This window comes from Cebidichthys violaceus, unplaced genomic scaffold (assembly GCF_023349555.1).
Source record: "Cebidichthys violaceus isolate CVI_PGR_0920_01 unplaced genomic scaffold, fCebVio1.0.p SCAF_21, whole genome shotgun sequence".
NCBI lineage: Eukaryota > Metazoa > Chordata > Actinopteri > Perciformes > Stichaeidae > Cebidichthys > Cebidichthys violaceus.
In genome coordinates, this window is record NW_027176384.1 from 6,126,103 (window position 1) to 6,152,012 (window position 25,910).

The window sequence follows — 25,910 nt, forward strand, 5'->3', positions numbered from 1 at the left end:
ACCAACAGACAACAAATTGGTTAAGAAGGCCGGCTCCATCATTGGCTGCAAACAAGACATTCTGGAAAAGGTGGTGGAGAGGAGGATGCTGAAGAAATTATTATCAATATTGGATATCTGTCACAAGGACAGATACAGGAGAACATTCTTGCCCACTGCAATAAGACTCTATAACAAATCACCTTTGGCCAAATCATCATTCACTTGACTACAACATCGCTACACTGTCTTTGCACTACTGTTTAGTTTATCTAGTTAGTTAAATTAATATTATTCTATTTCATTGTATATACTGTGCATTTTTTATTTTACTTAATATGTTCTACTCTTTTATTTTATTGTATGTATTGTGCATTTTGTATACTTCATTTAAAAAAAAACAATTCTACTCAACTTCTCTAGTCACTTTGATTGCTTAGTATATTTTTGCAGCTGTAGCGAACAAATTTCCTCTTGCAGGATGAATAAAGTATATACTCCATCTATCAAAATGAACTCCCTTCAGAGGACATTACTGTTACCAAGACATCGTCTTCTGTTCTTTGCCAAATAAAAAATAGATTGTATTAGTCCAAGACTCTATTATTCATTTTGTGCTGGCTGGAGCTAATTTTCATTGACAAGTCCAAATTTTCAACATCCTTCATTGGTGGTTTGCAGTGCTAGCGCTAACAGATTACTGCTGTTACTGGATTAAGAGCTACGGTACAAGAGCTGTAGTTTGTTGGTAGCTGGCGGATTTAGTAGTTAGGAATTTCAGGATTTGGTACTATATTGCAGCCTGATATTGATATCAAAAAATACAATCAAGCCAGATCTAAGTTATTTCAAATACTTCAAAGGTATTATTTGGAGGAATTTTCGAAAAACAATGGATAGACAAAAAGAATCCCTCTCAATCACCACGTATGATCCACTAGAAGTGTGTGGCGGTATCTGTACAAGCCACCTACTACACAAGCATTACATTTATAGGCACAAGGCCTACTTTAGCTCTGTCAGTTACGAAGCTGCCATATTTGACAGGATGAGAACAGATTGTTACATCACTGTGTGTTTTCATGTGCATGTGCTCATGTGTTCCCTCTGCTCCTCTCTGTCTCCTACATTGTGTGCAGAGTGACCGAGAGCAAAATCTGTCAAGGCAGCATCTTCCCGAGAGGATAGTGCAAAGGTCTGCAGAGGTGTGGCTCTCTTTATTTGTGCTTTAGAATGTAAACGCCGTGAAACAGTCAGAAAATAACACATAATTTCTCTGATTATCTGCTTCATTCTCACAACGCTGGCTGCTTCATTCAATCTCTAGCTTGCTCGACCATCGCTGCCATCTCTCTCTCCTTTGCTGGCTCATTAAGGCGAGGCCAAGTGGCCAACTTATGCTGGATAGTTTATAGTATGAACAGTTCCCTAGAAAGCAGGGCCACCACAGCCCAAACACTCGGCACATAAAAACAATAATAAATCACCATCATTCTTGAATGTCTCTCACTTTAAAGTTTGCAATTCATCTTTTCAGAGCTCCATTATTCCCACACATTTAGGTATCTTGGAAATCACGATAGTCCATCACTGTTGCTGCAGACGAGAATCCAAATGGAAATGGATATTATTAAAATAACATTGGGGCAACTGTACAACCTTGGCGGAGCTCCTCTGAATACTTTTTAGATATAGCTATGTTTGGCTGTGTTTGGCTGTGAAGGCCTTCCCCTTGAGGATGCTCTCCAAACATTCAAGAACCATGTGGAAGATTAAAGCTGCAGTAAGTAGCAAGTATTTAAATTTCAAAGACTGAAATGTGAGTCTTTAAAAAAAGAAACCAATCAGTCAGATAAGAATGATGCCGTATTGGGCCATTGTGGGTAGGGGTGATTACATTTGTAATAATGAGAAAAAAAACTTGAATATTCTTTGAGATTAAAAGTTCAAACGTTTACAAGAAAAAAACCCGGAAAAAGATTAAAGAAAAAAATGTATGAGAAAACAAACTGCTTCATTTTTCAAGGTTGGATCAACCTCATCACACCATGTATTATGCAAGCAGTGGATAACCTGATCAAATTATAATTTGCAATGATGTTTAGCAATGAGGAAATACTCTTAAAGGCTTTTAAGAGACATTGCAGCGAATTGGGCCTATTAAGACAAAAAACAACATACCAGGGTTTTTTATTCCGGTAACAATACCACTTTAATCTTAAAGGATATAATAATGAGTATGTTCTCATAAATTTACGGCTTTTATCCCTGAGAGATTTTTCTCACACCCCTCCCTCGCCTCTGTAATGTCTTTTTTCTTTTACCTACAATGACCCAAATTGGCCGTTGTAGATAAGAGATTAACGTGATTCTCATTATTTTTGCATCTTTACTCCTCAGGATGTCCATTAGTGTGGTAGCACTCACCAAACTTCATCCATTACTGGTCCAAAGGAACACCCCTTTCCTGATCACCATAGTGAATAATGTCCCTTCATGGGGCCCAGGAGTGCTTCAAGTACCTCATTAGGGTGCCATTCCTTCGAGAGAGTCCCCTTCACAAACAAAAAGTCCTTTCTTAAACGCTGCCATTCTAGCTGTCCACTTCCAATAGGACAATTCCATCAAAGTTCCAAATCAATGTACCCAAAGGATATTGTGCATTTACATGATTAACAAAAGATCAAACAGAATCCGCCCCTCTTTTTAACATTATATAATTCAGACGATATAATTCAGATAACATTCAAATTTAGGCAGAAATTGGTGCACAGTCAAAGTAGGACCCTGTACAACCCAGAAGACTATCAGGGCAACAACACCAGGGGCTAAAAAAAACTTTAAACAGTTTGCCAAAGCGTGTGTTGACCCTGTTTGAAAACTAACTCATAAGAAAGCCGAGTATCTACAATCAATTTAAACCTGGGAGAAGTTAAATAAACCGAGGCAGAGGGAGAAGGTGGACGCGGGCCTGGGACTCGGCACAATCGAGCCTAAAGCAACAAACACAAATTGTGGCCTCTTGACGGGTCCGATGTGAGGAGGCAGTGAGGGGGAGGGCGAGGGCGAGGGGGAGAGCCGGCAGCTCACTGACACGTTTACTCATCAGACCTGAATAACCCACATGGGTCTCTGGATACATATTCAGCCGGATCTGATTTTGAGTCGTGTTTAGCTAAACGTCAGCGTTGACCTGCTGATACACGGGCAGAGACCACATAGACACTATACAAACGAAGCAAATATAAAAGGGACTGACAAGTGATGCACTGCACAAAAAACTACCGGTGAGACATTATTCTGTGCAATACCTGCATCGTTCCCGCAAGACTCGATCACAACTTACATGTCCCTGAAGGACTTTTTTGTCAAGAAAATGCTGGTCCTCTTCACAAAAATTGCAAAATTCTTAAAAAAAATGTAAAGCCATTTTCCCCCTCCTAATTCAGCCAATGCAATTCTTTTTTTAAAAGATTTGATGTACTTACTTCCAAACACTAAAATAGCTGAGCATTTTACATTCCCACCAACGATAAACTAAAGGATCACCAGTGTTTTTTGTAAAGCCACATTTTGTCCTCTTTACATTACTGCTAGGTAAAGTACTATGATACAGTGTTCCATGAAGATTAAATGAATTGAGATCTGGAGACACAGCAACAATGGAGTCGTAGAGGGCAATCATGGCAATCATACAGGTGGTTATACAATCAAACAGTCATGAGCAAAACCCCTGGTTTTACCAGAGTTATTTAGAAGATTTAAACGCACTCAAGTGTTAGAAAAGGGCACTCAGTAGAATGCAGATCTCCAGAGGTGTGTTTCCCTCTCTCATTTCCAAACAAAGAAGATTCAAATCATTCCATTGTCCCTCCTGGCTCCCTTACAATCAAGATGGAGACAAAGATAAATTTAAAAAAAAGATTTATTCATCACGAATCGAGCATTGTATCATATCGAACACATGACCTCCCCACATGGATATTCAGGTAAGTGGGTTATTTTAGCTTCTTTAAGACTGTGACATAATTCTACGTTGGAGACGCTAAGACGTGTTTCATTAGTTTCAGATAGAAAGTCACATTTATCAAAACAAGCTCAAGTTTCAAGCTAAAAACAGTCAAAACTGATATCATGTGTGACATTTTGTCATGTAGAAGCAGCTAGTTGGATAGAGAAGGCTGATCAATAGTCACTTTGCAAAGACTTAAAACTCTCATTTATTTGCAGGGAACACTGTGTCCACTTTAAGTGATTTTGAACATCTTATATTATATATTTTCTGGCATGATGTGAAAAACTTATAAGCAGATAAAATGTCTGTGTAAATTGCTTTTCTGAAAGGAACCGAAATCATTGACTGCCAAAAGGTAATCGGAAAATAATGATGTTATGTTTTTTGGAACTGGTCGGCTTGAACATAAATTGATTTGAGTCGTTTTAGCTCTGGAGTGCAAACATGTGCATGCTCCTTTGCAATAAAGTGGTGTTTATGTCACTTCTAATGGCAATTCTTCAGTCAGCAAGGAAAAGGTATAGAGAGAAGGTTGATGTTCCTTCCTTCCAGCTCGGCGTGAAGCTTTGTTTGGATTGGGGAGGTCAGCAGGTTTACAGCTACTGAGGCTCCTCACCGGGAGCCCCAGCAGGTCCAGATAAAACACTGAGACACGTCTTCACGGTCCAGCGAGAGCCCCTAGGACACAGTCTGTCTCTCGCACCTTCTCTCCTCTGTCTCTTTTATTATCCTCCTGTCTGTCTCTCTCTTTCACGTTCCCTGCCTTCCTTCATCCACCTCTCCACACATCTCGCTCTCTCTTTCTCAGGAACTCTGACTCCAGATGAGGTCCAAGCATATCACAGTGTGTTATTACAACCTGACTCTTGCAGTGTTACACCCCAAAGCCCCAAAAGTCTGGCTGGCAGAGTATAATTCGAAGACAGAAAAAAAAGAAGGGGAGGAATGAAGTGAAAGACAGAGACAGATAGAGAGAGAAAAAGTGAAGAAAGAGGAGAGGAATGTGGAAGAGAAAGGTATACGAGAGAGAGAGAGAGAGAGAGAGAGAGAGAGAGAGAGAGAGAGAGAGTAGGATAATTTAGAGGCTCACAGTCACTCTCCTCCCACTTTCCTCTGAGGCTGATGAGGAATGAGGTGATGCTGAACGCCAGTCTCACAGCCTGATCTTTTCACCAGGGAGAGAGAGACATTTCACACTTTCAATCAACTGAGAAGAAAGTGTGATGTTGACTTTAGAACATGTCGCAACATTGTAAATTTGAATAATTCAACTATAAAAATACCAAATATACACAAATTAATATAACAGGCTTTAGCCTCTCTGAGAAGTTGTTACTCTTCCTCTGTTTTTCGTCTATTTATTAGGATTCCTGTCAACATTAACCAGCACTTAGAACAGTTACACTTCCTGGTGAAATAATGTTACGAACCTTAATGCTAATTTACAATTGAATGCTGCAGTACTTCAGTGCCATGCCGACACATTTCATTTCCACACCCGCTGTGATAATTCAAGCATCAGTTGTGGATTTCTTGCTCAAACTGTAGAAGTCTGTTTCTGCTTTGATTTATGTGCATGCATATAATGCTTTATGTGTGCATGGGCACATTGTACGTGATCATGCCAACTTAACACATCACGCAAAAATGACAGCCAGACCAATTTAGAAGTTTTTAAATCCTAACCAAATTTAGGAACTTAAATATGTTTTTCTTTCTCACATGCACACACTGCAAGATTTGAAAATAATGGTGCATCACACACTTGAGCACATAATTACGATCATCCTGGCAGAGGAAGCGATGCAGCGTGATCTCCGGCCATGGGGAAGCAGACATAAACAAACTGTAAACTGATGTGGTGCAACAACTTGCCGTTGTCATGCTTTGTAGAGAGAAAGAACAAACGCAGAAGGGCTAAACAAGTCTGGATGAGTACATGGTCTGGGAAACACAGGTCGTCTGTTCTTCAGCGAGAACTGCGGTAAGATTTTAACTGCGTTTTAATATTTGTCAGCAGTGGTATGCTAGCCCTTCTGTCTAATATTTCTCCAGGGAGTGCAGTTAGTGACAGTATGGGCTCCACGTTTGCTTTGACAGCTTGACAAAGTCGCAACAGGGTGCATGGCTTAGGGAAAGGTCAACTGAGTCGACACGGTCATGTTTCTATAACTATTGTGTGTGTATGTACAAACTGCAGGGTTGACTGACTGCCCCAGAGACATGGTATGACAGAAAGAAGAAAAGAATGACACTGAACTGACAATACAGCTGCCAATAATAAGAGCATCTGTGTGTGCGTATACGTCGTGTACGATGTGTGTTATGTGATAACCAGCTAATGACGCACACATGTATGAATTACAAGCCACACATAAAGAACTCCACTTAAAAGGCCTCTTTTAAAAGAAGCTTTTAAATAAGCCTCACACACTCAATCAAACAGGAACTATTTATACTGCTGTATTTACTTCCTCTGGAAAGAAAACACTGTTGCATCACTGTTTTGTGATGTGCCGTGCCTTGTGTATCGTTAACGTGCGATTGTGTCATAGGCTACTGTCAAGTTCTTAGGTGTTTTGTTCAACTCTTGCCCAACTTGAAATGGCTTGGTGCATGAACCCCAAAGGACGCACGGAACAACTCTTTCCAACACAGTTCAATATTTATTTTTTCCTTATTTGTTAGTTGTTGACTGGTTGGTCCATCAGGTTGAAAACCTTCAAAACACAAGAAGCAAAAGTTATACAAAAATGTAAATAAACTTCAACCAATTTCAATCCAACAACTTAATGCAAACAGTATGCAGCACTGGTGTTTCAAGAAAGCACATCAAAACATCAATACAAATTGAACAATAAACCAAGTACACTCAAACAAAAAGTCAAACTCACATGCATTCAGCAAACCGATGTGCATGCTGGCTGTTTGCTGCTTGGTTACCACTGTACAATTCATCAAACAATACATCCCACCATCAATGACTATAGAAGCACTCCCAATACCAAACAATCATCACAACAGTACAGTACCAGTGGATTATTTGGTTGTATCATGAGTTGAATCCTTGCTTGCCTCTCTCTCTGCTGAAATGTTTGCTGAGAGAGACCTTCCATTCGCAGGTATTCCAACTTAAAGTAGTGAGCAGCCTGCACTGGCCTGCTGGTGGTGCATTACGGGACTTGCAGTCCTTTAGGCAAAATCAAGTGAGGTGATCTGATGAGGAACTGAAATGAAACTTGAAAAATGGCAAAATTGGGGAGTTCCACCGTTTTGTCTCAACAGCTACGTACCTTTTATCAATCTGTTGCTGTCAGTAAAGACATCAGTCTCTGCTTTTCTCAACATTTCTCTTCCATGTCATTTCTGGGAGGCCAATATTTAAATCTGACATTCAGCGATAGTTTAAAATTTGCATAGCAGCATGGAACAACAGCTTTTTTAATCAACGCTGAAGTGTTTGAACCTTGGTAACTAAACCACACCAAGGAAACCAAGTTACAAAAAGCGGTTTTGAATTGAAATGATGAAGTGTGACAAAATTATTAAGTAAATGAAAAGCCCATCAGACAGGAAAAACCCTCCTCAACCGCCTCCTTCCTCCCTCCCTCCCTCCACTTTTCCATCCCTGCTCTTGTAAGTGCCGTTTTAATTGAAATCTGTCAGACGCTGGTTGTGTGTGTCTCTCTCTCACTGGTCTGCTCAAACCACTGTGCTATAGGTGCTAAGCCATGAATTTCAATGAGAGCTTTTCTTGGCTGCATTGAACTCCTTTAAATAAGGACGGTGCCTTTCTTATAACCCTCCCCAATCTATTCTTCAAACACACTCACACACACACTCACACACACACACACACACACACACACACACACACACACACACACACACACACACACACACACACAACATATCTCTCTCCCTCATTCTTTTATTTTCTCTTTCTGTATCTCACTCTAACTTCACACGCATCACAGTGCAAGGACTGTGAATTTTATCAGCAATATATGACATTTTAAATCATGAGCATTGTAACACCAAGCTGGAGTACAGTCAGCTTTTATGTTTTGCATTGTGAGATTTGGAGGGAAACCAGTTGAATGAAAGCACTGACCAGGAAGTAGGTCCTGTTCTTCCAGAGCAAACACAACTAAAGCTCAGTAGTGAATGGTTGTGAAAGAGCAAAAATACCATGTTTACTTTCCGCTTCAGTGAATCCAAAAAGCAAACATAACCAAAGCAATAACAGAGAAAGGGGGCAAGTAGCAAAATCCCCTTCGGGACCGGAAGCAACAGGGTGTATGGGAAATGTGGTCTTAATTTAAGGAACACTAACAAACGCTACCAAACTGCCTTGGCAGTGAATTCTCTCCTTTCATGTACAGTAAAGATTACATTAAAATGACCAGTGGAACTACCTGGAACTATAATTCCCTTTTTCACCGAGCATTTCTTGCCATTAATGTAGTTAGTTTAAAAGACAGAGCTGAAATAATTGATTCATATTTTTTAGATTAATAAGAGCGATAGTCTCGCATAGCCAGACCTATCTTCACAGCGCTAAATAAAGGTCTGGCTCCACATATTATCATTCTGGTATAGGGAGAAAAAACACTCTGGCTTGTTGGTATTTCTTTAAATGTGCTAAATTCGAAATTCATAGCATTTCAATTCCCTCCACATTGGTCTCACCATGGCATCAGTTGAGCCGTGTTTACGTGATGCTTTCGCCCATGACGCTGTTGGTCGAGACGGCGTTATTAACTGTAACCACCCGTATGAGCGCAGTGCAGAGCGGTGACAGTAACCTGAATTTATTACTGAGTGCATTGACTGGGAGGCAAAAACCAACCATGGAGGAATATTGGTGGTTTAGAGAACATCAGCATTGTTCATGGACATTTAGTTGTCACAATAAAGGGAAGAGTATTTTTAAACCTGGACTGGTTGTCCCCATCAGTCACGTAGACACAGAAACATTGAAAAATAGGGTCCAGGTTGAAAAACAGTCTAACAGCATTGCTGTCCCACTATGCTATGATTCAGGGTGGAGGTCCGTTCGATTGAGCCACCTGTTGAATCGTCTGCATAGTTTACATTTGCTGATTTTGCACTCTGCTTTGCAGCTCTGTGAGGCTGTAGCAGTGATTTGAGTGAAATGCTAACATCCACAATTTTAGTACGCCAACGTATACTGTAAGTGCACGCAGCCAAAAGCAAAAGCAAAAAAAACGGAGATTTCTGCATTCCTGTTTTTTCCCAAGCCCCCAAGAAGAGTGCCTGGCTTTGAAGAAAGTTTTAAATAGTGGCCAAACTGTGGAATTACAATTTCGGGTCCATCACGTAAGGCCATTGGGCGTGCTTGCTCTATGGGCAAATGGATGCAGAACTTTGCGTTAGATCCGAGTAATTGTATCAAATTATATACTTTCATGGGTCACTGAGCAAATTTCATACAAATGTGGGCACTACAAACTAAAATCACTTTGTCACATCAAGGGAAGTGACAAAGAGTTTGGTTGTAACGTTAGTATATCCAGCTTCCACCAGTAAAAGTGGACTACAGTCAATGAGCCGGGGCCTGTAAAGGCGCGCTGCCGTCGGCATGTTCAAATTAGTTCGCAGAGTCCAGAAGCCCCTCACCCACTGCTGCACTAAGCAATATGGCTTGTTTATTCAAAGTTCATTAATATCTAACGTGTCACATGTCCAAATTGCACTATATTAAACACTGCACACCCCTTGGGTCCCCAGCAGTACACCCCCCACGTGTGAAGTAGATTGGAGGAGTGCTTCTCGAAATATACTAAGGACACACCCACATATACATGGACAGACAGAGATTCCTCACAATATAGTGAGATGATCAGCTGTCATGTAAAGTATATTTAATTTGTTACAACCTGCAGGTATGGTTCTTGAAATGCTCAAGCAGTGTTAGTACTCGTGTCCTCGGCTATAACGTCAAAGCAGCAACGTTTAGATGAAGGCAAGAGAGCAGGCGAACCAAAGTTCAGTGTGTTATGTTAACAGAGTCCAGCTGCTAACGTTAAAGACAGGAAAAAACATTGGGGGGAACTGTTTGATTCGCACAGCCCTTGTTAACTGTAATAGTATGACTACAAAGCGCGTGTGTGTATCAGACTTGTTCCGGCTAAAGGCAGATGTTAGTTTTCTGTAAAAAGCTGGGAGATGATGAGACAGGAAGACGTTTACTTTGTGCATATGTGTGTGTGTGTGTGTGTGTGTGTGTGTGTGTCCACTCCCCGTGTTTCCTGTGTTTGCTACTGAGCAGCAGCACCACACCAGGTCAGCTACCACGCCCTCGTATAAAACATTTCCACTGACCACAGACAAACTCTGGCCTAAAAATATAGCGGAGGCAGCACAGAGGGGGGGGAAAGAGCAGAACAGTGGGGAAAAAAATTAAAAATAAACGTGTATTCCACCTTCCGCTCGCAGGTAAATAACTTGTGTTTACCTCAAAGAGAGAGAGAGATTGCTAAGTTATTGGAGCTTGTTTTCAGTTAAAGTTAAAATCACATGCTGGATTAATATTTAAACAAAGTATTTATAAAATGAAGGCGAGCAGGTGTTTTGGAAAGGAAAGCATTAGTCACTTTCAGCACCTCGACCATGCTATGATGACCTAGTGTGTGTGTGTGTGTGTGTGTATGTGTGTGTGTGTGTGTGTGTGTGTGTGTGTGTGTGTTTGTGTTTGTGTGTGCGCCTATAACGGACATATCGTTTCAAAGAGAGTTCATGCCGAGGCCTGGTTTGACACACTCACACACAACTACAACTAAAAATGTAAAAGAACACAGTTCCACAGTTACAGTGTCCAAAGACAAATAGCAGAATTTCACCTCCACACACCAGGACCTTTTGGAGTGTGTGTGTGGGGGGGGGTTAATACAAAACACAAACAGAGGCCACTCCACTTCAAGGATTCACTCAGTGCTGGGACACTCGGGAACAGGACAAACATTGAGGGATAATACTGTCTCCATGCAGGGTTGGAGCTCATTCACTGCATGCTTTATATTTCCCTAAAAGTCTAAAAGAAGATAAACTTTATTGATCCCATTTAGGTGAATTTACCTTGCAAAGATTTTTGACGATGACTTTTACGTGTTCAACTGGCCTGTGTGTTTATTTAAACAAACCAAAGCAGGAAATTGAAGGTACGGTGGAGCTTTTTTAATGATGGCCCAGGGTTATGTGGGAACTCTTAAGTACAGGGAGCTCTGTCTACCTGGCTGTTATCATCATCAATTACAGACACCATCAAAAGCCAAAGACACTTCACCTGTCACACGTCCTACACCCATACAGGTCCGTGTGTCTGTCAAATACTGTAAACGCACAGCAGTCGTTATTTAAGAAACCCTGTGTGTAGCAGCAGGTCATCAGATGGAACGCTCAGTTTTAATCTGTAGCATGCAGTAGTCCCAATGTAAAGGCCTTACAGGTATTAAGTTTGACCAAAAAATATGGTTACAATTTAAGAGTTGGACTTAATGAATTGAAGTCACAACTGTAATTTAGTTGTCTCACTATAGTTTTTATTCCAAGAATATCCTACCCCCAAAAACGCCTCATAGTTACGATCATTTTTAGGGGCGACTTCTTGTGGCCATAGTAAAATATGATGGGAGCAAAAAGGGAGTCAGGTGGAGGTAGGAGGTCGGGGTGGATGGATGGGTCAAACACATCCAGAACTTTGATCCAGCAGACCATTTTTCACGTCCTGTGTGAACTAAAGTCAAAATGGAGTTGTTTAAACTTACGTCATGTACTGTACATAGGTTGTGCACATAACTTAGGTTAAAGTTAGGTTAAACATATTTGAATCCAAATTATTATCTTTTCCCAAACCTACCCAAGTAGTTTTGTTGCTGAAACTAGGACCGTTTCAAAACGTTAACCACGTTTGAAACTATGAGCAGTACGTTTAGGTGTGAGTACGTGTTGATATCCGGCCACTGGGAGGGGCACTGATTATGGAAACGCTCCTGTTATCTTAGAAAAAAGACAGAAAGGTTTTTGCTTTTGCTTGAACAAAAGAATTAGTTTTTTGTTGATGAAAGTGATGAATTGCGGTGCATGAGAAAAACATTGGGCCTCATGCAAGAATGACTCCTACAAAACAGATCTGTTTGTAGGTTGCTTGTTCAAGTGATTAGAAGATCTCGCCACATTCAATACTTTGATTTTTTTCTTAGATACGAACACAAAATGGTTGTAGAACTTTCGTGCATTTAGTTTTTCACTAATGGATTGTATATTCCAATTACTTTGAGTTCGAAACGCCATATAAATTATAAACCCTGCAGTTTTGATTATATGCTAATATAATGATGCTAATATAATTATAATGTATTCATGTAGCCTAACAATATCACCATTCATTTTAATTAGCTATTAATGCTATTGCATAATACTACAATAGCAACATGAACGTCCCATCGATGGCCTTGCTATGGCGAGGTGTTTTTCATACGCTGTAAAAACACTATTGTCCGGTTTTCATCTTTCCGTTGGTCCTTGAACACATCATGTGTGATGAACGCTTCCGTCAGAAAAAGCAACTGAAACAAAGCTTAAAATTGTGATATTTCATCAAAAACATTTTATTCTACATTTAAAATCTCTCCCCAAATAAACCCTTCGCTTTAACCCAGAGGTAGCCAACACCTGGTCACCTGGTCACCCGCAGGGACTACATGAGTCGCCCGCAAGGCATGTTTTAAAAATAGCACTTGTATGAAGGCAAATCACTGTCAAAATCCGAGAGCGCAAATAAGATTCATGTGCGTGCGTGTGTAGAGGTCCCGCTTTTTGACACTAAATCGGCGGACCCAGTCACCATTGTATACCTACATTTAATTGGTTACAATCCTCGTCTTTGGATTGGCCGGATATCATTTGTATAAACATGGGACAGAGTTCATGATTTCTTCAAAAATGTTACAACGGTAGTGGTTAGTACAAACAAGACATGCTGTGAAGATATGACAGTTAATGATTTCCTAAAAAATGTTAGAAGTGATAATTTGTACAAAAATAGAACAGGTGTGATTTTCAGCAAAATACACAATCATTGTTAATAATTATTGTGAGGAATAATTAACATTGACATGTGATCAGACATCTTTTCACATATATTATTATTATTATTATTATTAAAAGGTGATCTGTGCAACTTTGTTATTCATGAAGTTTGTATCAAACAAGTAGCCCTTCTTACTACTCAGTACCCTTGAAGTAGCTCTCCATTTCAAAAAGGTTGGTGACCCCTGCTTTAACCAGATCCTGTAAAAAACATTCAATTCTGAGCTCTTCAGCGACACTAGGAAGCCATGATTGGTTCGGCTGAGACCAACAGTCACGTTACACAAAACTCCCTGAAACATCCACTGCAGGCTGCTGAGAGCAGAGAGGAGAAGACAGGATGAGTTGTAAGTAGAGGTTGTAAAAATGTCAATAGTTCAATATATATAGCACATGGAGCCTTCATATTTTTTAAGTGTTCTTGTGGACACTTAAAAATGTTGGATGTATATAGAATCCATTGTTTTCCAATTTTTGTAAAATAAATGATCAAAGAAATTGATCTCTGCGTTTTATTTTTTAATTTTTTTTATGATTTATGGCATGGTAACTGTGTTATTCTGCACAAAAGACAACTCTGAGTTCTCTCTACTTCAAGCCATGATTGTGCTGTTTTCATAGAGATGCAGGACTTTTATATTGCAGTGAAAATCGAGGCCACGGAGAGTAAAATGTGACTGGAGCAAAAAACACCCCGAAACTGCTTGGTGTTCAGAGGGTTAAAGTGAGAATTCCTCCATGTGCAAGTTTTTGTGCACAAATACATGTCTGTGCATCTGTGTCTATAGTTGTGTGTGTGTGTGACAGCAGCCTCAGTCTGCTTCCTCTCCTCACACAACTCCAAATAAACGCGTGCAGCTTCCATTGGTCCACTCCACTCTGTTTGTCTCTCTGTGTTTATTTTTCTCTTTCTCTCCACTCAACGTTCACAACTCCCCCCATCGCGTGCTCCCACAATCCATTGCTCTCTTTGCCTTCCCTCTCTCTCAACACACATCACACTGGATACAGATATCATGTGTGAGCCATGTGATTGTTTCAAACAATGGCAACACTTTATATCCTGCCATTTCGCATTGTTAAACAATATATAATATTGAGATTGATTATTGAATAATGTCTTCATAGGAGACATGAAACCTGACAAATACAGTATAATAATAAACACTTTAAAATCTCTGTATATTTTCTTACATTATAATATTCCATAAACCATTTATGCAATGTTTATAAACTGCTTATAAATCTGTATAGCCTTTGCTAAATAGATGTAATAAGTAAAGTGTTACTGAATGAGGATACCAATGGGAGTGTTTCTCATGCTGCCATCTCATTTGTGATTACAATAAAAATGTGATACCGAGGTATGACTTATGATGAAATATCATAAGTCAAATACAAAGAAAACAAAATTTTCAAGCAGAAAAGCCAAACATTCTTTGGTTCCAGCTAGGGCTGTCAGGCCAAAATAATTACAATATTATTTATTTGAAAACAATTAATAATGCTAGCAGTCAAATGTATCTTTGTTTATTGCACATTTTGTCTGTTACCATAACTGTATATGCAAAATAATTTAAGAATATTTACACAATATTTTTCATATGTGTAATAGAGCTCCATATATTAAGGGTTTGCCCGATTGCCACTGGCAACCATTTTGAGAAATTGGCAACCAAATCTTGATGGCAACCATTTGTTAACGTTTAAAAATAGGAATAGCAAAAGGCAAAACATGGACCCAAAAATAAATATTTTTTTTATTGATATTGGGGTGAAATTTAAATATTGCTGTTACAGTCAGAACTGGAACGCTGCATGTCATAACACGTTTACTGCATTTACTTGTGTGCACATAGGCATCTGTTTTAGAAATAATGGCAAAGCAAATGAAGTTGTTTGACTGTGGGGTGAAACGTTCATCACAAACAATATACACAGCATCACAAACAAATGTGCAAATTGATTCAGCTGTCAAAGTGCAGTCTTGGGAGGTGAAGTGTCCTGGTATCTTTGAACTGGACAAAGCTCCTTTTTGCGAAGCATGTTCAATATGTGAGATCAAGTGTCACATTTTCATTATTAAGCTGACATACAGCTGCATAGTATATTAGTTAATCAAAATATAAAGTGACTACAAATGCAACCATTTTTTTCAATTTCGGCGACCATAAGCTGATGCCTGAGTATGCCCTAGTATTGAGCCTTATAATGATATCAATATTGCATTTTTAAATATCATGGTTATCATCACTACTGTCATCATTTTGTGACACCCCTACGTAAAGCTTCTCTAATATTTGCTGCTTTTCTTTTTCATATGTGACTATATACTGAATACCCTCGGGTTCTGCACTGAGTTTACTGGATAAAACAAGGAATCTGAAGACTACATCTGGACCTTTTGGGATTTGTTTTTACAATTTAATTAATTGATTAATCAAGAAAAAAATCTCCAGATTAAACACATCAGAGGCATCACATTATACTGAGTACATGAGTTACCTGCTGCTAAACTGCACTACACTGAGCCCCACATGTTGGAGCACCATGCCTCATCTGCCCATTACCTCCTGTTGATTGTAATCCTTACCATTAAATACTACATAAAGCATTCCAGGAGCTGCCAGCCACAGTTTCTCCACCACAGTATTAAGATTCTTTATAAATAGTTTGTTTGATCAAAATGGTTTCTGTTTCTTGCCCACAGTCGGCCCACTATCGCCCGATCATCCTGCTTCACAGTTCACAGAGACTCTTGCGACCAAACATGCTCTTGGACCGCCAGGCATGGCGTCCACATGAGAAGGTGTTTAAAATTCCCCGCTTACAGCCAAATCCAACTTTTGCCAGGAAATTGGTGTTGAGCTCAGAGAAGAATTTACAAGCGTATTGTTTTCGCTCTATTTTGGCAGGGGCCAAGTTGGTCCAAAAGGCACAATTAATAAATCAGACGGACCCGGTCAACTCAGAGGCAATAATTTTATATCTAATACAGCAACCAATCAACCTCTGCACTGTTGCTGCAAATCACACGCAGAAGTTTGTTTAACTGAAACATACGCTGTATTAGTTTAGTAATATCAATGGCACAAACTCAGCACACATTTATATCCCTTCTCAGGGTCAGCAGGTAACCCAAGACTTTCACTGACAAGCCAGATCCTCCATTTTAGAGATACTCAAATTTCCCAAACTTTCCCAAACTGGAACCAAGCTTCTCCATTCTACATGTCACCATCGGGCCTGTGGGCCATACCTGACCCATGTGGTCATGGCCCTTCCACATCATGACAGATCAGGAACATTTGCTGCGAGAGCTGTTTCCCCAACTCGAGATAGGGAGCTTTCGGGCCAGAGTCTTCCACGTTCTCGTCTGGATGTGCTTCAGACAGAGCGCAGCACAACAGAGTGGAAACACACCATAATGGAACAAACAATTGTTACTAGGCTTAATTACCTTCTAGGCGAGTATCAGGGAGAAAGAAATGAGCCGTTAGCTGACACTTACCATACGCAAAGCAACAATCTAACACCGACCGTCATTCCTTCTCACACACAAAACAGTTGCGTGAGAGATAATTTGTATCTACCAGAGTATAATTTGAGAAGCTGGTTGTTGGCGGTTGCAGTTATGGTAAATGATCACATCACATCATGGTGAGATTAAAAGCAGACGATCTCTGGGGATCAAGGAAGGCTTACTTTCTCTTACATTTCCAGCAAAACGGCAAAGCTCCAGGTTGGAGATGAACGTGATGAGGTCAACCCACATAGGGAAAAGATGTGACACGAATGTGGTGGCAGGTTTTACCCCCAGGGGAAGGCCAGCAGTACATTTATGTACATGCATGCACACACCTTAGTCTCTGATAGAACAACTGGGGTTCTGAGCATGAGCTGGATGAAGGAAAGATTCCACGGAGCCTCTTTCCTCTATTAGTGGAAACACAGGACTTTAGGCCAGGAGACAGCTGTTTGTGTCACATGCAAAACTAAACCCTGTCCCCGCCACATCCAAAACTAACACTAGAGGCTAGAGGGATTCCTAAAGTGTCATAGTTTGAAGCTTAGGGCTACTAACCAAGCGTCGGTATTTGACCAGAGTGAGAATGTGTTGGACCAGATGTCACGATGATAGAACGTTCATCACAACCATAAGAGGCTTGAGACTTGACTTGGACTTTGCCTACCAAAGATATGAGAGCTGACTTGGACTCTAACTCAAAAACTTGACTTGACTTTGACTCTTGCTCAAAGATTTGAGACTCGACTGGGACTTTGCCGCTCAAAGACTTGAGTTTTGACTTGAAATCTAACTCAAAGACTTGCGACTTGACTTTGACAAGCCACATGTCGGCTGGTTTACTACAGCTGTATGAACCCCAAATTTAACAGATTTTGATCTAATTTAACTGCAATAAAGGGATAAAAGGGGTGCCAAAATAACTACATAGTGATGCAGATTTGTAAAAAGTCGTAATTCATGTTTTGTTAGTTCTCTCCGCAAGATGACAAGCAAATAACTTTTAAAATACTTGTTTTCTCAATGGAGCTTGGGTCGATGTTGCTAGGCTTTGCTGACATTGTAGCAGCTGCATCAACACTCAATATAATGTCATCTAGGCGTAAATACGGCAGCATAGATATTGTTTGTACCCTACTATATATGTATATATGTACCTACTACCTATAGACATACATTTATACACATAGTTTCGTCTGGTGTCTACTAATATGAGGTATCGTAGTGCTCTGCCCACCTACGGCTACAATATTTTTTTCCTCCATAGTTTTTGATTCAACAACAGCAGGATGTCAGTGATGACAGGAGGAGAATCTCAACGCTGATATGCTTTTGCGACACAGCACCACGGAAATTTGTTGTCCGCGTGGAAAAATTTCAACTCTCGCGAATGAGGCAATTATTGAAGTTGCGTCATTGGCGTCTTTGCATTGACTTTGTATGTAATGTAGTCTCGCCAAAAATTTGGGTCACATTTGGTGTGAACACAGCATTAGACTTGCCCCTTAAAAACTTAAGACCTGACTTTGACTCTAACTCAAAGACTTGAGACTTGACTGTAGTTCAAAGACTTGAGACTTGACTGTAGCTCAAAGACTTGAGACTTGACTGTAGCTCAAAGACTTGAGACTTGACTGTAGCTCAAAGACTTGAGACTTTGAGCAAAAAATTACTTGTCCGTATCTCTGTTTTTGCGACGCATGTGTTTGGGAATTTGTTAGACGCAGCTTCGGGAGCAATTTTTGGGGTTAAGTGTCTTGCTCAAGGACAGATTGACACAAGACTAGTGCTGGGGATCGAACTGCTGACCCTCTGATTGAAAGGCGACCCTGCTCTCCACTTAGCCACGGTCACCTGTAAAATATCATTACATGTAAAAGTCCTGCCTTCAAAGTGTTATCATCACTACTATGCTGCACACATCTTAAATAACTGTAGTACAGCCCTTATAAAATATATGAACTTAATATTGTACTGTGGTGGGCCGTCAGGGCCAGCTAAGCCTTCTCTGCTGGCCTAAACAGAATCACAAAGTTATAGCTATTTTATAATTTAATAATTTTTCACAAAGACACTACAAGTGTTATCATTTTTTTTCCCATTAGCTTATTTTCTCATTGCACAGCTCCTGTCTTCCTCAATTGCTCTGCTTCCAGCCTGCAGCGCTGCTTCCAGTGCAGCTTGTTTTAAGTAGAGCTCTTATCCAATCAGATTCAGCCTCTATTTCTCTATGTAAGGAGAGAGGCCCGAGGTCCTCTAGGTAGACCTTGCAGATTAAAGTATATGGGAACGATATTGTTGATTGTCATCGTCTTAAACCAATCACATCTTTAGTTTAACATGTTGGGCGTATTCTTTGACGTGCCAGAGCTACCCAGGTAGCCTGCTAAGTACGTCAGCATTAAGGTGCGCCGTGATTGGTCAGTGGGTCAGTGTGACTTTTGTCAAACAGAAAGCTAGCTAGCAGATCTTAGTGGCTAAGAATGCATTTCATTTGCAACTGAGCTCTTGGTGTTTGGAGCTGTTTGGAGCTACGTTACGCTAACCAAGGCAGCTACACGACAGGACAAGCACAAGCTACGTGCTTTTGAAAACTTTTGGAGAGACCTGAGTGGACTTTTTTAAGTGGAGAGCAGCTGTGGTAAGTTAACTGATTTTGAGTCTTTACATCTGCAGTAGCGTTTCTACTCTGTTCATTTGTCTATTGTGTTCTTTTTATGAATAATATGAATGGCTCGTGCTCTAGCGCTGCAGTGTTGCTGGATTGATTTGTTGCTTTGTTGTCATATGGTTCTTGTGAGTTTTTCTTGTCATTGTGTTAATTAAATTGATTTGGACTATATGCATTGTCCGTTAATTACAAAGCATCCCGTCATGCGCAGGGTTATTGTCCGGACAATTGAATCCGTTCGGGCTGTTGTTTCTCCCCGCAGCCTCAGCTGTTTTTTGTTATTGTTCCGGGTTCAGAGGTCACAAAGCCTGTTGTCTGTTACGTGAGCGCAGTCCACCGAAAACATTATATTTCCCACAATTTAAGCTTCTGCATTTTTCAAATGCACTAGTATTATTCAAACGTATTGTTCGGTTCTTAAGCCTTGTACCGAACGGTTTAATATGAATACGTGTATTATTACACCCCTAGAAACAAATAACCATAGCTGTGGCATCATAATGAGCTTATTAGGAGATGGTTCAAGTCTAGTAGGACAGCACAGAAGGCCCAGGTATAAAATGTATGTTTGTATGTTGTCAGATTGATCCGCTGTCTTTAAACAGAGTTTTAGAGGTCCTAATCTGGTTTAATCTCTTTATTTTACCTTTGGAGGATGAAATAAAGAGAGTGACTCAAAGAAGACAAGATGAAAAAAACGGGCCACGGCAGGGAAGATGGAAAAAACATGCGCAGGGAGATTCCTGTGGGACACCGGGATGCTGCTTCTATTCCTGTGCAGGAGACGGAGAGGAGACAAGTGTCCGATTGAGGATCTCTGGACGGGGTGGGGGCTGTGTGGTGGTGGTTAAAGGCTCAGAACAGCCTGCAAGAGCAGGGCAACAGGAAAATACCACAAGCGTCTTCGCTTCTTGTTTACCGTGAACATCCCTCTGACAGGAGCAGGAATTACACATGTTGACACAGTAATTACTTTGATTTAGATAATATATAGATTTTTGACATTTCATTGAATTTGTATGAATATATGGTGAAATAAAGTACTTTTAGCATTTTTTGGAATTTGCATTTGTAATTGGTGGTCTCATTCTGTGGTTCAACTTTGCAAATTCACTGTATAAAAAGGGAGAACTCTCAATGGCTGTCCCTTGAATTCTATCCCGAAACCTTCATAAATAGTTGGAGTGAGATATATTCACATGCTGGTTCATAGGGTTTCCAGTGAGCAAACACACTTCTATTTCTGCATCTCTTTCACCTCTTTCTCTGAATGTTTCCACAGAGAATCCTCTAACATCTCTGACGCCGGCTCCTGACACGCCCTCATGCTGACCACGCCGACACCGTGAGGAGCGCTTAGGGAGAAGAGGATAAAGGAGAGGTCACTCTGCTGCAGCCTCTTCCTGTATTTGATCTCCCTCTCTCCTCCCCTTCACTCTTCATCTCTTACCACTTTCCCCCAGCGCCTCCTTCTTTTGTGCCATCGCAAAGATGACAGATGACTGTCCTCTCGTCCCGTCTTTGAACTTCACCGCCACACTGTCCCCATTCACAGCCACATGCATGTGAGCATTGTGCCTAGAGAATGTATGTGTGTGTGTGGAGGGGGAATAAGGAGGCCTCCTCACCTCGGGATCACCGATCTCTCAGACTGGGCCCATAAATTAAATGTGACAGGCGTAATGGGTCGGGGATGCCAGGGTAGTGGGGTCAAACGATTTAAAGAAATCCAATGCCACTGTGGGTGTGGAGGGCGACCGGCCGAGCCAGAGGCATGATGTCAGTGCCCTCGAATCCCACATCTCCTTGTGATCTAGAGAGCCTGTCACAGGGTCACGCACAAGGGAGATTACTTTTTAGGAGGCACTGAGCAGGGGCGTAAATTAGGGGAGATCCATTTCAAGACTGAAGTAGCTTCATGTTCAAAAGGATCAACACAAAAGTGATCAAACCATTTTACAGTGCCCTGGGTAATGTGAACTGATATTTATTTCACTTAAGACATGAACGAACATACAGTGAACCTGTAGGACAGCCGATAGGGGACATTGACGGTAAAAAACAAAAAAACAATTACAGAGCCCGAAGAGGGGGCATTAAGTGGTAAAATTACAAGAAAAAATGAAAACATTTACGAGAAAACAACTTGCATTTGTGGGAGGGATTGTAAAATCATATATTTGTCCCAAAAAAATTTAAACTCCTTCAAATAAAAGAAAAATTTATGAGAAAAAACTCCTAATCCTAAAGACTGCTGTTTCATATGTCCTCTTTGACGGACGGCCTCTGAGCGAGACCAAGGTCCTGAAAGATACATATTTAGATTTTCTATCATGTTCTTTCATGAACATGAATAAATAATAATATAATATATTTTTGCACTAGGCGACTCACATTACCACTGTGAAGGGCAGTGGAGTCTGTGGTGGAATGAGTAGTTTTTCCACGTACATTTGTGACTCTAATCTCAGAGAATTTAATATTTTTTTCTTTCATAAATGTACTACTTTATAATCTCAGAGAATATTCAAGTATTTTTCTTGTAAATTAGTGAGATTTTTCATGTAAATGTTCCACTTTAATCTCAGAGAATATCCAAGTTTTTTTCTCAGAACATTACCTCCTTTCTCCAGCTCTATAATTTGTTTTTAACCTACAATGGCCCTTATACAGGTTACAGAAGAGATTTTATTTTAGGCCAAATCCAAACACTTTAGCATGCTAACATGCTCACAATTACAATGCTAACATGCTGATGTTCAGCAGGTGCAGTGTTTACCATGTTACCCATCTAAAAAAGCATTAAACTCAAAGTGCAGTTGAGGCTGTTAGGAACTTCATTCGTTCTGCAGGTGTTTGGTCATAAATTACTAACGTAAATTTTGACCTTATAGCAGTCAGGGGATCACCAAAGTTATTAGACATCATTGTCAGTACCAAATTTCATGGCACCCAAAACCACAAATGTCAACTTCATGGTGGTACCACAGCCATTAGGATTCACCCATTCATGGATATCTGTACCTGATATTAGGGCTGGGCGGTATACCGGTTCAACCGGTTCAACCGGTATACCGGTTTTAATTTTCTGTATGATATGAATTTTTCATATACCGTCATAGCCGAAACAACTGCTGTCACTCTTCAACAGGCAGCAAAATATATTGTTCGCCGCAAAGAGCGCTATGGTTGGAGATACTTATGTAGTGAGAGGGACCCCTAAATTATGGTTATAACTTTATAACACAACAATTAATAACCCACAACTAACGCTCTTTAACAGGGCAACACCACGGCACACAACAGTTTGTGACACATAAACAATTTGTAACACTAATAATTGTACATTTATAAAATTTCACCGCCGAACCGCATGCTGGGTACAACTCGGTAGCTAGCCGTTAGCACAACAGTCTGCTAACAGCTAGGAGAGGCTCCGTCCCGTTACTTAAAGAACAAAAAAGAGCGATGCAGGAGGAACAAAGAGAGACCGGAGATGCACCAATAGAGTCTGTGCCCAAGAGAGGAGCTGTGTCTGCTGTTTGGAAGTGTTTTGGTTTTAAAGAATCCGACGTTTTGCGAGTTTGGAGCCACTGTGTTGATGCCGCTGGTGGTAACAAGAGCAACTTACATCACCTCAGCAGAAAACGTGAGTTATTTTCATGTGTGTAATAGATGCAATCTGAAATTTACACCTTAAAAACTGCAAACCTATATACGTCATGTTTTTATGTTTGTTAAATTATCAGTAGCGATAACTAAATGATATGCTTATGATACATATTACAAACAAAAACACTTTAAAAACTCTACTTTTTGGGGTATTTTGGTTAGACACATATGCAACGCTGATTAAAGTGTAATATGTGTGGTATTAGTTATAAATGTAATGTTATGTTGGTACATAGAGGGTGATAAGAAGCTGTACTTGGAGGGACTTAGGACCCAGGGGAATGTAGGTGAAGGAAGCAGGAAGAGACGCCACACAAACAGCTGTTCACCGCTCGCTGCCAGCCGGTTCTTGTGTTAAAAATGTCCGCTTGCTTAATAATTAAACGCTCGATAAAATTATTTTTGGCATTAATTAGTTAATGCATTAACGCGGAAAAAAAATACCGTGATATACCGTGAAATCAGTATAATCTTACAAAATACCGTGATATAAATTTTTGGTCATACCGCCCAGCCCTAGCTGATATAATTGGTAATCCATCCAACAGTTGCTGAGATATTTCAGTGGAAGAGCCGACATTAGCATCCCTTGAGCCCTATCACTAACATGGCTAAAAGCTGTTTAAAATGACATATTTTCATTGGCCATATGGAAAAAATGTCTCAGGCTACACAAGAGTATACGCAAGTATATTTTACGTGTCTGTTCCTGAGGGCCCATCAACTCATAACCCAGCCACTCCTAAAGAATCATATTTACAGAAATAACGTGTCTGCAAGTCATGCCTTTTAGTATAATGAGATAAAGCGTCTGCATTGAGCTGTCTTTGACACATCCAGTCAGGAACAGTGGGGTAAACACCTCTTCCATTAATATTACACCAACCAGAGCAAAGCAGCACTGATCTATCGATTTCTTTCCAACAACTTTGCATGAATTCACTCCACAAATAATAAACAAATGCTTTATCGCACTCTCACGTTATTATAGCAGAGTGATCTAGTCACCCAAAATCATTTTAGACAATGTAATCCCTGTGTTTAGTTCAAGATTGAGCAAGGAGCATCAAATAGCTTTACATCACCCCGAAACAAAGCTCAACGTGTTTTCTTTGCTTCTCTCAAGTGATTACGTTCCAGAAAGCGGCAGAAAACAGCTCTCAGTGTACTCGGCGTCTCTATTCCAGTCTTACCATCAGAGCGGTGGATGCAGGTGTGCTGGTTGTCGCTGAGGAAAAAGCCATCCGTGCACTGACACTCGTAGCTCCCCATGGTGTTGACGCACACTTGCTGGCACCCGCCGTTGTTGTCCATGCACTCGTCCACATCTGTTAGGATTGGAGACGCACAGAGAAAGATAAAGTCAACCACGGCAGCACAATGGAACAGCAGCCGATTCGGCTTCATAAGCAAACGTGTGTCCGTCAAAGTCTATGTGAAAATGTCTGATGAGAGGGATGGTGTCAGTGTCGGGAATGTGAGGGTTACGCGTGCTTACATGCATGCGCACACACACACACACACACACACACACACACACACACACACACACATACACACACAGAGGGCAGACGGGGAGTCCTAACAGGCTGTAACGGGGATCTGACAAGGTGAGCATCACAGTGTGTGTGTGTGTGTGTGTGTGTGTGTGTGTGTGCTGGTGCAAGAGTGTGTTTATAGGGCCTCCGCTGTGCTGTTGAAAGACCAGTAAATTTTAAATGGGGCATTTTGATGGGGGCTGAAGTGAACTGCAAACTTGTAACACCCTCAACTGACTTTAACGGGGAACGGTGTGTGTGTGTGTGTGTGTGTGTGTGTGTGTGTGTGTGTGTGTGTGTGTGTGTGTGTGTGTGTGTGTGTGCGTGATCCCAGTGGCTGACTGGAATGACTTTCCACTATGTTTAGTCTGAGGTTCTGACAGGCAGGTTACACAAACACAGACATACTGCAAAGAATGAAAGAAAGAAAAGACAGACAAAGACAAAAAGACCTAGATGCTCAAAATAAATGTACAACTTGGTGTTTATTGCGCCGGACACGATGTCCAACCTAGTTTTACCTGAGCTTATATTTGATCTAATAGTTACCATCAAGCCAGGACAAAAGCCATATATGGCATTAAGGGACCAAAGTACAGAGTGTTCATTCAGCGTGTACGACATGTTCTGATCGGCCATACCTAAGACCGTGGTTACTCTTGTCTATCCAATGCGATTTTGTCAAATGATCCTGCCGCATCAACTATCAAGTCAGTACACTCCAAGATCGGATCTTGCGCGCATCGGGATTCAATCGGCCAGACCACATGCCGAGGTGGCCCAACGTAGGTCTGGCCCATAGACTGTATATAAGAAAGTGGACCTAGTCACTGTTACGTCACCCATTGGTTTGTGGACTGACGTTTGAAGTCTTGAGTTCAGGATTTTTGCCGTCGCCATCTTGGATTTTGTCTCGTCTTGAAAAACTAAGTTCTAAGATGAAAACAGGTAGCCACACCCTAAAGCATACTCCGCGTTATGGTACAATTTACTAAATGAACATCATGCTGTATTGAAGAAGACTTGAAATTAGAGATTCAGACCATGAACACATGTTTACCGAGTGTAAAGGACTCTAATGAGGTTCTGTTATATGTAAGGTGAATATTTCCAACAAACCCTTTTCTTTGTTACCTAAGTTAATCACTTCTTGCTAGCTTTTATTTTGTAAGTGCCCTTTCTATGTTTTGGGTCCTTTTATTTTGAAGTCCTTCTGGCGAAACCGGAAGCAGATCCAACTCGTCAGAGTATAGTAGTTTGACTTTGGATTTGGATAAAAAGATAATTGACGGTGCAGACGAAAAGTGTTATAAATATTCCTCTGCAATATTAGTTTATTAATTAACGTTTAAGCACCTAGCTAGAACGGGAACAGGGTATTGTGTGTTTATTGTG

General features: G+C 40.6%; 1 protein-coding gene across 2 annotated transcripts in view; it reads right to left on the minus strand.

Moving 5' to 3' along the window:
- scube1 (signal peptide, CUB domain, EGF-like 1) overlaps positions 1 to 25,910 on the minus strand; it is a 112,506-nt gene that overhangs the window by 54,865 nt on the left and 31,731 nt on the right. For both annotated transcript variants that reach the window (XM_068717061.1, XM_068717060.1), the window contains exon 4: positions 24,171 to 24,305. In XM_068717061.1, the coding sequence (XP_068573162.1) occupies positions 24,171 to 24,305 (135 nt within the window). The remainder of the gene's footprint in view (positions 1 to 24,170; positions 24,306 to 25,910) is intronic.